General features: G+C 35.9%; 1 protein-coding gene across 3 annotated transcripts in view; it reads right to left on the bottom strand.

The window, feature by feature from the left end:
- The window catches only part of coro1b (coronin, actin binding protein, 1B), a 33,143-nt gene that overhangs the window by 9,108 nt on the left and 9,110 nt on the right, over positions 1–14,925 (bottom strand). For all 3 annotated transcript variants that reach the window (XM_052090479.1, XM_052090474.1, XM_052090467.1), the window contains 5 exons: positions 12,645–12,826; positions 11,951–12,070; positions 6,102–6,206; positions 5,236–5,381; positions 2,072–2,129 (listed from right to left, as the gene is read on the bottom strand). In XM_052090479.1, the coding sequence (XP_051946439.1) occupies positions 2,072–2,129; positions 5,236–5,381; positions 6,102–6,206; positions 11,951–12,070; positions 12,645–12,826 (611 nt within the window). The remainder of the gene's footprint in view (positions 1–2,071; positions 2,130–5,235; positions 5,382–6,101; positions 6,207–11,950; positions 12,071–12,644; positions 12,827–14,925) is intronic.

A 14,925-nucleotide genomic window follows, 5' to 3' on the forward strand; every position in this document is an offset into this window, starting at 1 on the left:
TGAATAGAACCCCTCTTCCTGAACGAGGGGATGAACTTTTTCTATGGCTCCCTTCTGTAACTGTGAACGAATTTCCAGAGAGAGGGCCATTGAACAAACTGCAGACGCCCTGCATTTCTGAATGCGAGAAGGGGCTACATCCAACTGCCCAAATTTCACCGTTGAATTGGGGTCTAACTCAGCAAGACGGAGCCGCCATTCCGACATAGGTAAAAGACTGCAGTGCAGACACGGGTCCGTGAGAGCCTCTCTCAGATCTTGAACACCCAAACACGACGGGCAGATCGTCGTGTGGGAGGAGATTATTAGGGCACAGCTTACAAGTCAGTGGGAAACCGAAAGAGGCAGAGTGCTGAGCGGCTGCGGTTTATAACCCCCAGGGCTCAGCATACATCACTATGTGACATTGTTGATATATTCTCTCGACCTATCTGGCTGGCGCTGCGATAATCCAGTAGTGTTTATCCTGTCAGTAGGAATGAGAACAGAACCAAGAATTGCACAAAAGACCAGCAAAATGTTAATTATAGCAAATTTGCAGAGGCTTCCTGTTTTATTCGGTGTTGACTTGAGGTCTTAAGATCAAGAAATGATTAAGCTCTAAGCGGCGAATTCACTAAACAGTTTTGCACATGGTATTTCAGTGCAAAAACCTGTGTCTTATTCACTAACCACCCAGAATCTAGTTTAAGCAGGCACAATCAGTGCTGCATCTTGAGTATTTAAATTACAGTAAGTCACTGTCATTCCTTTCCGTGCTATCTGCCCTACGCAATATACAGTGTGTTATAGTCCGAGGAAAGCAGGTGGTAAACTGAATTTTATTTAAAAGAGATGTTTTTGTACATTTTATATCGATCATGGCAGCAGTAATTCATCAAAATAATGATCAAATGATGGAGAAGAGCATTATAAACTGGCACGTATCCAGATGCGTGGTGTAGTCAAACATACTATCGGCATGTTAAAGAGATGATTCAGGTGTCTGGGTCACAGTAGTGATGTAATGATATAGTCCCAGAAGAGTGTGAGAAATTCTTCAGCTGCATCCTCCGCTATATACAGTAGTGCTCAGTGAATTCTTAGTGAATCCCTCCCTAAATTATCTAATGGTAATCTGTGCAAAATATGGTGTTTATAAATGTCCCATGACTGCTCAGTGTTGGTAAATCTACAACTTTTTGCCACTTTTTCCTACATTTTTTGCTACATTTTCCAAACCAGATATTCTATGATATACAACTACTGAATCAGAATAAACTATTTTTTTGTAAATTTCCTAAAAATGAGTAAAACCTGCTGCCACAATGCTGAGGTGTTATGCATAGTTGTCAGGGTGTTGCTATGAGGTTTTATGTGTGTTAGTGGTAGTTGGTAGAGCATTGCTAAGTATTTATGCACCCTCCCAAGTCAAATGAGCCCAACCCAAGTCTTTATGATATTCTGGTCCCTAGATATTGCTCTGGTTCCTCCTTCAAAGTATATTGGTGTTTTATCATTTGCCAATCAGGATCTCTAAGTATTCCTAACCATAAATATAAGGATATAATAAAAGCGATTCCTGCCTTAGCCATTTCAAAGATATGTTTTGACCCACAGCCAGTACATTTTAGTCTGCTCAATGTTTTGATTTGAAATATATGATTGTACATTGTGCATGAGGTTTGGCTAATATAAGCCATTTGAACAAATGGGTGTCAATAAACCCAATTGCTGACAGCATAATACAGAAGATGAATAAGGTATTTTTGAACTTCATGTCTTTATCTAATATTGCAAGGTTTTCCCAAAGGGAAACAAGTTTGACCCAAAGGCCATGTAGATGACAACACATCATTACTAAACAATACAAAGTAGTATGAGTTTATCCATGGGTTGGATAAACAACACATCATTACTAAACAATACAAAGTAGTATGAGTTTATCCATGGGTAAATACTATATTGTACTTTGACTGTCTCAGAAAATCAAGACTAAATAAGTTACCCAATAACTTTCCTTTCTGACTGTCTGTACACAGACACAAAAGCATGAACAAGCTTTTAACTTTGAACTGTAGACTGAACATACCTTACGAGGCACAGTCATTGAAATGGGCTCAACCTTCCTCTCATGCAGCTTATAGAACCTGATGAAATAAAATTATTTTAAACAGAATCAGTGCAGATGTGAACTGAGGCCTTGTTTACCAAAAGCATTGTAAGTCTAAATAGATCGTAGAATTCATCTTATGATTCACCTTAGTTTTGCAGCCTGTTTCCCAAAATAAGGTAAGTAGTTCTTGAAAACGGTTGTAGATTTACAAGTGCTCTGGTGTAATCTAAGCGCTAAGAGCATCGTAAGCAGACAAACTTATGCAGACTTATCGCAAAATTGCACTTAATGCAATTTAATAAATTACATTTTATGAGGATTACATTTTATGCAGCATACAATGAGAATTTAATATCAGCTACATTTAAGGTTTATTTATTTATTTGTAAATAAATCAACAATTACAAATAATAATAAATAAATGCATAAAATAGATAAATTAAATTAGAAATGAGGTCCATGGCTTCTTGAATTAAAACAGGTTGATGGAATGTTCTGGGTTCAAACAAGAACCGTTGTTAAGTGCAGCTTTGGGAAAGGCACATAAAAATAACGCTCGTAGAAAATGCTCTTAACCCTTAAGATCAATCGTTATTGGAAAATGAGGCCCATGGCATCTTGAGTTAAAACAGGTTGATGGAATGGCCTGGGTTCAAAACAAGAATCTGTGGAATGCTGTCGATTACCACAGAATATATTCTGACACATCCCTCAGTTTAACACCTGTTCTAAATTAACCATAAACAGATGCAGTTAGTAATACATTTTATAACACTGGTTTCTGATTAAAATGTTTTGTGGCTATACCTTCAAAACAGTGTCTATTATTATATTTATCCCAGTGCAATGTCTTGCCTAATAGAGTGCAACAGTAAAAATTCCATTAACTTTCACCACAGGCAAATAAAAAAACAAACAAGCATATAAACCTTTAAAGACAGACCTATTGTGAGATCCAAGGTTGTTCATCGATGCTTCTGTTGAAGCCATCATTATTTCAACTTTATTTAAAAAATAAATAAAAATTGTTTAATGGTGCAATTTCTAGTGAAGAACTACACTACCCATGATCCTGAAGTGAACAATCCACCAATCAGAGAGACGCGGCAAACAGAGTGCCAAACATTAGCAATCAAGTCTGTCTCCCTACTCTTTCAAACATTTGTTTTTATCTGAATATTTTGCAATAAATGTAAAATATATTGTTTCTGTTCTTATAATCCACATCTTTAAATTAATGGTTATACTTTTCTATTGTTTTCAATAAGATTATGTAATTTACAATGCTTCACGTGTCTGGAGTTCATTCTCTCATGAAAGACAGAAAGCACATAATTTAGTACCTTTGTGTCCAATTTTCAATTAGTTTTTTTTTTACTAATTCACCTCCGAGCTGGTTGATTTGGTTCATTCTTTTATAAAGACTTTCATGGAATTCCTATGGAAAAATTGAGTGGGGAAAAATACTTCTGGAACCAAGGCGACTGAAAAAGTGGATGGTAATGCTGTGGTAATCTGTCATTCTATCTTAATTTATTTTGAACCCAAAACATTCCTTTAATTCAGGCAACCAATTCATTAATTTCAAGGCTAAATACATTACAGTGCATGAGTTGCGTTCAAATTTAGTTCACTTGTTTGAACTGAAACAGAAAGTCTCGGCACAAGATTTATCACAAGTTTACTTCCTCTTTGAGGCTACCAGGGCATCTCAATTAAAGAAAAAATGCCTGCCACTTTCTTTGATTTCACAGAATTACATGTTTTGGAGAGGAACCTCTAATGCATCATATACACTGATGTGCCAAAACATTATGACCACTCACAGGTGAAGCAAATAACATTGATCATCTCCCAACAAGGCCACATGTCAAGGTCTGTGTAGACTAGATGGTAAGCAAACAATGCAGGATAAATGGGCAGGAGTAAAGATCTGAGCGACTTTGACAATGGCCACATTGTTTTGGCCAAATGACTGGGTCAGAGCTTCTCTGAAAGTGCAAGGCTTCTGGGGTGCTCCCGGTCAGCAGCAGTGGGTACCCAAGGCACATCGATATACGAGTGCAGCAAAGGCTATCCCGTCTGGTCTGAACCGACAGAAGGTCTACTGTGGCACAAGTCACAGAAAATGTTAATGATGTTACGGGTGGAATGTGTCACAATACACATTGAATAACACCCTGCTGTGTATGGGGCTGCGTAGCCGCAGACTGGTAAGAGTGCCCATGGCGACACATGTCCACTGTCAAAAGTGCCTACAATTGGCACGCAATCATCGGAACAGGACCTTGGAGCAGTGGAAGAAGGTTGCCTGGCCTGATGAGTCCCGTTTTCTTTTACAACGTGTGAACAGCCGTGTACTTGTGCGCTGTTTACCTGGGGAAGTGATGGCACCAGGATGCACTGTGGGAAGACGACAAGCCGTTGGAGGGAGTGTGATGCTCTAGGCAATGTTCTGCTTGAAAACCCTGGGTCCGGCCATTCATGTGAATGTAAATTTTACACGTGTCACCTACCCAAACATCATTGCAGCCCAGGTCCACCCTTTATGGCAATGGTATTCCCTAATAGCAGTGGCCTCTTTCAGCAGGATAATGTCCCCTGCCACACAAGGAAAGGTTTGAGGAACATGATGAAGAGATTAAGGTGTTGCCCTGGCATCCACATTCCCCAGATCTCAATCTGATTGAGCATCTGTGGGATGTGCTGGACCAATAAATCCAATACAAGGTGGCTCCACTTCACGGGTTTGAAGGATCTGCTGCTAATTTCTTGGTGCCAGATACCACAGGACACCTTCTTGGCAGATCAGCACTGTTTTGGCCAACAACATATCAGCCAGTGGTCATAATGTTTTGGCTCTAATAATGACAATTTGTCCAGTTTTAAATTTCTTGATAAAATACATGGACCAAAAAACCTGTTTAGTGGAACAAACATATTGGGCACTAAATATGGTCCTGAAGTTGAAGCTGCAACTCAAATATTTTTGTGGGACTACAGAAGGCAAATACAATGAGTTAATTAAAATATAATCTAATAATCCACACCCAAATGGGAATAAATGGAAATAATCAGGAAATCTAACAATGACAAATATGATTACTCTCTTAAAGTCATCCAATAGTCCAATTCCACACCTTGCTATTTCACATTTGTTGACATCCACTCCTCGTTTGTTTAGGAAACCTGCACCTCTCTGCGGCTCCTTACTGCTGTACAGACTCAGGAAGTGAACATACGGTGACTCATCTGTCACCTCAAAGTAACGAATGGTACAATCCCCCTGTAAAACAGATTTTACCAGATGAACTAAAAGCAATGAGGACATCGGTCTGTTCAATTCTTACATATCTACCTGGATATCAAGGATGTTAATACAATACATACTGTATGTAACTATGCTGTGAACTTAAAAAGGTTAATAGAGCTTTATGAATTCCACTTGGAACACAAAAGCCTTGGAATACCATGTAAATATAGTAAATTAATAGGTAATCATTCAGTAGCATGGAATTACCATTTGTTGCCATCACTGTACCATGTTACTACAACAGTATTCATCTATATATCATTTTGAGTGTTATACAATACTACACAACTTTCAAATACAGTTGAGATGGATCATTATCCCAGGCATGGGGACAACAATGTTTCTCATATGACTCTGCAGTCTCTTTCTTCTCACATAATACAATAATTTACCTTCAAATCAACATTTTATGTACATTTCTTCATTTGGTAAATAGCTGTGTAATTAACAGGATTATGAGAAGTCAGTCAGTCGTTATCACAAAATAAATGCAATTATTACCAGCTGACTTTACATAATGTATGTTATTTATGTTTATGTATGTAGGGAAAACTAACCTAGGCGCTAATTGCGCTGGACGTGTTTTCCATAAACAGCACATGTTCTTGTGTAAGTGTATATCTCTGTCAGGGCTATTGGAGAAACTTGTCGTCCAGTATTTAAAGGTGATAGTGTAAAGCTGGGTAATCTTACCTTTCCACACAAGTAAACCATGTTGGTGTCTGGGTCATAGAATGGAAGTAGAACTCCATTACTGGTGTCCATTTCTTGAGTCACCATTGGCTCTGAGAGATCTTTCTAAAATACACAGACAGAAACATAAATACACAAAACAATATTTTTGCTGCTAGTTCAATTTAATTAATTAAAATGAACTACTGCAACACAATTATTGAACAATTTGCCCCAACTTTATTTCGTAGCATATACTTAATCCATTTGTGTTGGGACATAAATAATTTTCATTGGCTGAACTAGATGTAAATTTGCTGTCTGGTTCCAATCATGCAATGCGACAAGAGTAAAAATTGTGAATTCATATTTTAATGTTTACTATTTATTACAGAATTTCCACTGGTGGTGTTGTGTTTCTTGCTCCTTTGCGTTACGTATCATGAGGTGTTAGCTTAGAGTGAATCTCCTTTGGTTGTTGAGTGTCATCATGATTGTTGTCTGTGGGTTGGATGCTAAGTACCCCATATGCCTGTAAAAATGTGTAAACTGATGTGCAAGATGTTGTCTACTTAATGTGAGACTATGAGCTCACAACTCTGTGCACTTGCAATAACAAATATGGAGGACAAAACATGCAAAAATAATAAATAAATACATAAATAAATAAATGTAATAATAAGAAAATAAATAAAGGAATAAATGTCTTCATAAAACAAATATAATTAGTTTTTAATTAAAGTTATTCCTGAATATATTTTTGTATGACTTTTTTCCTTTATTTATTATTTTCTCTTTTTATTTTTATTCTTTATAACTTTTTTTATTCTTTCATTTGTTTTGTTTTTATTATTATTTATGCATTCATTTATTTTTATATTTATTTATTCCCACATGTATTTATTTCTATATTTAAATATTCCCACATTTATTTATTTTTGTATTTATTCTTACATTTCTGTATCTTGTATGATAATAATGTGGGCGGGTCCTGCTTACCATTGGTTTATTGTAGATTGAAGCGTGTGCTCGATTACTCTTGACTTGTTTTGATGTGACGTTAGGTCATCGCCATATTGTGTAAAATATAGCTATTTCTGGGGCTAAAAACATAAGAGCTTAAGTCAATCCAAGATTTGTCACAAAATAAATGGGGAGCGGTTTCTTCAACAAATCCACAAAATGAGCAAGTTTCATAATTATATGATTTTATTATATCTTTTTTTTTTTCTGTGTATATAACTTAATATTTTGATGTCCGCAAATCCATACTATTGATTTCTGTTGTTATGATTGTTCATTGTAAAAGATACAACCATGATTAATTTCCCTGATCGTTTATGTATGTATGTAATATAAGTTTATATAATATAAATAAATAAAATATTCTGACGCTTCACATATATCTAGAGAGTTGTGCAACTTGCGAATGAAGTCGATAACCACGCATCAAATGACTGTTTCATTTAGAGTAGAGGTGCTTATTGAGAGCTATAGGCCAATATGAATGTCGAAGCACATCCTGGATTGTTAAACTCTCTGCAAAACGTTTCCCTGCATATTCAAAATCTGTGCGAGTCAGAGGGTGCTAAGGTGGGACGTCCATCTGCTTCTGATAAGTACTATTGAGCTCTCAACCAATGATGCACTGGAGCTACACAAGGACCGCCTCCCTCATTTCCATGTTGCACACAGAAAAGTAAAAATAAATACATGTATAAATAAATAAATATATATGGGAATATATAAATATGGAAATAAATATATGTTGGAATAAATAAATCTAAAAAATAAGTTAACACATAAATTAAAAAAAAAGCAAAATATATGAATAAATAATTAAAAGTTAAAAAGAATAAAAATAAAGTTAAAAATAAATATAGAAAATAATAAAGGAATAAAGTCATACAATAATAAATTCAGGAATAAATGTAATTAAAAACTAATTAGATTTGTTTTATCAAGACATTTATTCCTTTATTTATTTTTTTATTATTACATTTATTTATGTATTATTTATGCAGGTTTGGGCCTCCATAAACAAAAGTGTCAAAATCAAAAAATGAAAGTGAAAGTTACATTGCCTCAACATAATTAAAATAACCTTTGACAAATTTTTTACTAGTGGATATGACAACAAGACTACATGAAATTCATTCAAAGAAATACATTTTTGTTGCAGTAATACAATTTAATTGCATGTAAAATTTTCCTCAATTTTATTAACCCTTTAAGCTTGGATGGGCCCGTGAGAAGAAAAAAAAAACAATAGTAAAAATATTAACAACTACAGCCTTGACTGTAACGATTACCCTGTCTTGTCTCACTGTTGCCCTTTGTTTGTGATTTTGTCACTTTTGGTATTCCTTAGTTTTCACTTTTGTCACGCTTGTACCTCCATAGTCTTGTGTTCACTGTTCATTGTTTGCACCTGCCCTTGTTAATTTGCCTTTGGTTTCTGTTAATCACCTTGTTATCTTGTTTGAGTTCTGTTCTTTCATTGGCCCCTTTTCCCATGTTTGTGTATTTATACCCCGTGTCTTTGTTCAGTCTTTGTCGATCGTTGTTTGATGTTGTCCTGGCGTGTGCTTCTTTCCCTAGTGCCCTGTTCGTGTCTACCCTGGTCAGCTTACTCAGTTTATGTTTCTTTTCCCCATCGGCACTGGCTCATTGACGTTTGAGGCTAACGGCAGGCGGAGGCTGGAGCACAGAGACCACTCCCTTTCTAAGAAACATAAACTGAGTAAGCTGACCAGGGTAGACACGAACAGGGCACTAGGGAAAGAAGCACACGCCAGGACAACATCAAACAAAGACTGAACAAAGACACGGGGTATAAATACACAAACATGGGAAAAGGGGCCAATGAAAGAACAGAACTCAAACAAGATAACAAGGTGATTAACAGAAACCAAAGGCAAATTAACAAGGGCAGGTGCAAACAATGAACAGTGAACACAAGACTATGGAGGTACAAGCGTGACAAAAGTGAAAACTAAGGAATACCAAAAGTGACAAAATCATAAACAAAGGGCAACAGTGAGACAAGACAGGGTAATCGTTACATTGACCTACATCAAGAAGGTATTGTTTGAAAGCTTAGAAGTTCTACTTTCCAATGCATGCAGGCATTAGGACCACTGAAATAGTGCTTTTAAATTTGCAGACAAATCAGGAGTGATCCATTCTGATCATTTCTAAAAAAATTATTTGACTTCAATACCCTATTTTATACATTTGTGTTCATTCATTTGATATGCCATATTAATGTAAATGAGCAACTGTAGCCTCAACAAGCAAGCCTGCATGCCGGCATCAATCCTAATAACATGGTTGTAAAAACATTTCTAGTAATTGTAACTCTTCTATTGTTCAACTTTCCTAAGGAGAACACCACTTGGCTTGTGGGCTAAACACAGTGGCATTAAAAACGGCTTAAAACACTACCATGGATGAAATGATGTTATGCATGAATAAATAAATAGCTGACAACTGTTTGTAAACCCAGTATAAGTTAATATCAGTGTATGTTAATGTGAATTATGTAATCCTATGTAGCTGATTTTGTAGCGACGTCTCCCAGCTGGAAAATTAGTCTTTATGGATGGTTTCATGTCAGCTAGGATTATTGGTGGATATCTGATAATTGATGTAGGAGGCCTGAAGCTTCCAACCTGAGGGAGAATTGTCATGAAACACCCAAAAATGAGAATTCTATCATCATTTACTTCCCTCAAGTTGTTCCAAACCCATATAACTTTTCTTAATTTTCCATGAAAAACAAAAGGAGATTTTAAGCAGAACATTTCCCTTAATCACCATTCACTTTCATTTCATGGACAAAAGATGCAATGAAAGTGAATAGTGACTGAGGCTTCCATTCTGCCTAACATCGACTTTTGTGTTCCACAGAAGATAGAAAGTTATATGAGTTTGGAACAACATGAAAGTGAGCAAATTATGACCTAATTTAGAATTTTAGGTGTACTGTTCCTTTAATTAAATGTTTCAAAGTTGTGTTTAGCACTCAATAAAACACTATTTTCAAATCACTGAAGGCATTCAAAAACACACAAAGGGGCAAATTCACTAAACAGTGTGTCATTTGCTGCATCTTATTCACAAACCACCCGCAATCTAGTTTAAGCAGGCGCAATAAATCGTGCTGCATCTTGAGTATTTACAGCGGCAAGAAAAATATGTGAACCCTTTGGGAAAAGCAGGTTTTCTGTATTAATTGGTCATCAAATGTGATCTCAACTTCATCAAAGTTACAAGTATAGACAAACACAATGTGCTTCAGCTAACAACACAAAAACATTAATAATCTTTCATTTCTTTATTGAACATCCCTTTAAACATTCACAGTGCTTTGGAAAAAGTAAGTGAACCCATAGGCTAATGACGTCAACAAAAGCTAATTAGAGTCAGGTGGTGGTAAACCTTGCATCCAATTAATGAATTCAAGATTGGACATGTGGGTTAGAGCACATTTTTACTTTTTGAGTTAACTATTCACAAGAAGCATCTGCTGACATGGACCATGCCTCACAAAAAAAGAGAGATCAATGAAGACTTACGATCAAGAATTGTTGCTTTGCATAAAGCTGAAATGGGCTTCAAAGTTATCTCGAAGAGCATAGATATTTATCTGTCCACAGTTAAACAAACTGTCTATAAATGGAAACGACTTAGAGATGACTCAAAGGGCACACCACAGAATGCTCAACTAGCAAAAACTGCAGAGGAGGGAGCATCATGATTTGGGGCTGGTTTGCAGCTTCGGGGCCTGGACCCGTCATCATTGAGGGAAAAATTGAATCCCAAGTATATCAAGATATCCTACAGGACAACTACCTTAATCATCGAAGTAAATCCAGTATCCAATAAAGATGCTATAGAAAGAAGAGAACAGCCTCAAGAGTGCCATTCTCACCAGACATTTTAAGAATATGGCTGAGCTGAAGCAGTTCTGTAAAGAAGAATTGTTTAAAATTCCTTCTGAACAGTTTTCTACCAGAAAATCTTGGTTGAGGTTATTGTTGCCAAAGGAGAATCGACCAATTGTTAAATTCAAGGGTTCACTTAATTTTTCAACATCACTGTGAATGTTTAATGAGATGTGCTTAATAAAGACATAAAAGATTATAATTGTTTGTTTGTTGTTAGTTTAAGCACATTATGTTTTTCAATACGTGTAACTTTGATAAAGATGACATCACATTTTACGACCAGAAAACCAGCTAATTCCAAATGGTTCACATACTTTTTCTTGCCACTGTAAATTAATTAATTGTCATTCCTTATGCACAAACATGCTTCCTTTCTATGTAAATTAGGCTTATTATAGATTACTCTTTATTCACAAAAATTGCCTTCTGCAATTTACATCACAATATTACCACCACATGAAAGCAGGCGATATGTATTTTATATAAAAGAGATGTTTGTGTACACTTTCTCTTGTTCATATCAGCAGTAATTCAACAAATTATGGAGAAGAGCATTGTAACCTGGCATTTTATATCCATAGTCAAGCTCTTTTTCGACATGTTTAAGAGATGATTTGTATATCTCGATAATATTAGTGAGGAGATGCTGTACAGTCCTGGCAGAGTGTGCCCGATAACGGTGGTCTGCTCCATCCTCCATTATATAATACTAAGAATTGGCCCGCAAGATTGGACTTTTGCCTTATCAAAAATGACACAATGACAACACAATGACAACTGAAGTCCAAATGCTACAAGGAGATTCTAGTAAGGTCAATTAGATTTCTATTACCAGATTAAGGCTACACCTCAGGCTCTAAAGAATAAACCAATTTAACAAAGTGGACAGTAAAATTTCCCACTGCAAAATGCTCTCACCATATCCCAGAGAGCGAGCTGTCTCTCACTCATGCGACTGAAGCCGGTTGTAAGGATTTTCCCATCAGCCAGAAAGACGGCCCTCATTGGCCTGGAGCCTTCGTGAGCCTTTTCTCGCACCTAAGTGAAGCATCATCAAATTATGACAAAAATCATATATTATGACTCCAAAAAGTATAGGACTGCTTCAGCCACACTTAAAAATAGTTGCATTTCATTGCATTTAATAACACAATATAAATCCAAGTGCCACTTATTTTAAAGAAAGATGGCACAACCACACATTTCACAAAAATAAGTTTGTTAGGATAAATTATAAAATAATACCGTATGCTGTTCAAAATGAAGACAAAGGCATTTTCTTATTGTGCCACATTCTGGTTGTCAAACTTAGTGGAACATGTCCATAGTTAATGTGATGAAATACACCTGTGGTTGTCAAGGACACTTGTGAGAACTTGAGTGGAACAGACTTGGAACTAGCTGGTTAAAACTTAGAACAGCTCTAGCATCATTTGTTGTCTGCAGATGCCACTTGCTTTAATATTTTGTTATCTAATGCAATGAAATCCTTAAATTTTGAAACACTGAGTTAAGTGTTCAATATTTACCCAAATATGTTATATAAGAATTTGAACTGCAGTGACATATTAATAACATAGATGATTGAGGAAACAGGAAGAATCAGGCTAACCTTCAGGACAGTTCCACGACGGGGGTCAATGACACGTAAGGCTTTGTCTTTACAGGTGGTGCACACCACACTGCCCTCACGGTTCCAGCTCACGCTGTATATCAGGTCTGGATGGGCATCATTCAACTGGTAAACCAGCTCCCCGGTGCCCACATCCCACACACACAGGACATTATCACACCCTAGCCCAAGGGCAAACCAGATAAAAAAGCAAACTCAAGCTGCAAGGTCAGCAAAACAACATCAAACCAGTTTGAGCTAAGATTTGCATCTCAGATATTTACATGCAAATACAAAACAAATCTAAAGATGCCTGTCTATGTCCGGAAGTGGTCAACCTAAAGATATATTGGTAACACTCTTCAATAAGGTTGTATTTGTTAACATTAGTTCATGATATTAGTTACAGCATTTTAGATACATTTTACAGCACTTACTAATCTTGGTTAATTTCAAGATTAATACATATAGTAATTGTTTGTTTATTTTTGTTATTAAAAGTTGCATATGTTAACAATTGTTAATTGTTTATGAACTACCATGAACTAATAACAATGGTCAAACGATTTGTCAAATTCATAATATCTAATGCATTTACTAAGGTTAACAAATACAACCATATTGTAAAGTGTTACCGATATACAACAGATCTGTTCATCAGAAAGGTTCAGTTTATACTAGAGATTTATTTATGTTCCTTCTTTAAAGGTTGTTCTATGCAAGATGTTCATAGACAATTGATATATATATATATATATATATATACACACACACACACACACACACACACACACACACATACATACACATTTTGGGGAGTAATGGAATAAATGTAACAGGATTACATATTTAAAATTCTGTATTCCACATATTTAAAATACTGTATTCCACTACAGTTACAAGTTAACTCATTGATAATTAGAATACAGTTACATTCAAAAAGTATTTTGATTACTGAGGATTACTTTGCATTTTATTGTAATTTGTTTCATTTAAAATGTAGTTGTTTCAGATAGAAAACATTTATACATATAAATGAAGCGATCCAAATTGCATTTTTACAGCGGTGAAACACTTTCTTATGATGTGTTACATTCATACGGGCAGACAGAGAATTAAGTTTGGAGTAAGTTTGGAGCAGAAGAAATACAAATACATTTTAAGTAAACTGTCAGTTTTACACTAAGCTAAAGTGCCATTTCTAGCCATTTTACATGCACATGTTACCAGGCACGATAAAAAACATTTTATCAAGGAAATTCACATTGGATCATAATTCTTTATTTTTTTTTCTAGTAAGACCTTTGATATTAGGACAACAAATTGTATTCTTGATAATAATCTTTGTACTGTTTTCCTGCAAATATATCTAAAAATCCTTAAATTATTGATTTGTTGATCTTCAGTTAGCATCACTACTTTACTATTATTCTGACATTTCACATTCTTAAAATAGAGAGAATTATTTATTTCAGCTTTTATTTCATTCATCACATTCTCAGTGAGTCAGAAGTGTACATACACTGGTACACTTTAGCATTGCCTTAAAATTGTTTAACTTGGGTCAAACATTTTTGGTAACCTTCCACAAGCTTCAAGTTGCTGGAATTTTGGCCCATTCCTCCAGACAGAACTGGTATATGAGTGGGGTTTGTAGGCCTCCTTGCTCACAAAGTCTTTTTCAGTTTTGCCCACAAAATTTCTATCGGATTGAGGTCAGGGCTTTGTGATGGCCACTCCAACACCTTGACTTTGTTGACCTTAAGCCATTTTGCCACAACTTTTGAGGTATGATTGGGGTCTTTGTCTATTTGGAAAACCCACTTGTGACTGAGCTTTATACTTCCAGGCTGATGTCTTGAGATGTTGCTTCCTGAGCGGTATGATGGCTACCTGGTCCCATGGTGCTAATACTTGCGTACTATTGTTTGTACAGATGAACGTGGTAACTTCAAGCGTTTGGAAATTGCTTCCAAGGATGAACCAGACTTGTGGAGGTTCACAATTCTTTTTCTGAGGTCTTGGCTGATTTCTTTTGATTTTCCCATGATGTCAAGCAAAGAGGCACCAAGATTGAAGGTAGGCCTTAAAATACATCCACAGGTACACCTCCAATTGACTCCAATTAGCCTTATCAGAGGCTAATTGGCTAATTGCTGAAAGGCTTGACACCAGTTTCTATAATTTTCCGAGTATGTAAACTTCTGACCCACTGGAATTGTGATATAGTCAATTAAAAGTGAGTCAATCTGTCTGTAAACAATTGTTGGAAATATTACTC

The sequence above is a fragment of the Xyrauchen texanus genome, chromosome 2, assembly GCF_025860055.1.
Source record: "Xyrauchen texanus isolate HMW12.3.18 chromosome 2, RBS_HiC_50CHRs, whole genome shotgun sequence".
Lineage (NCBI taxonomy): Eukaryota > Metazoa > Chordata > Actinopteri > Cypriniformes > Catostomidae > Xyrauchen > Xyrauchen texanus.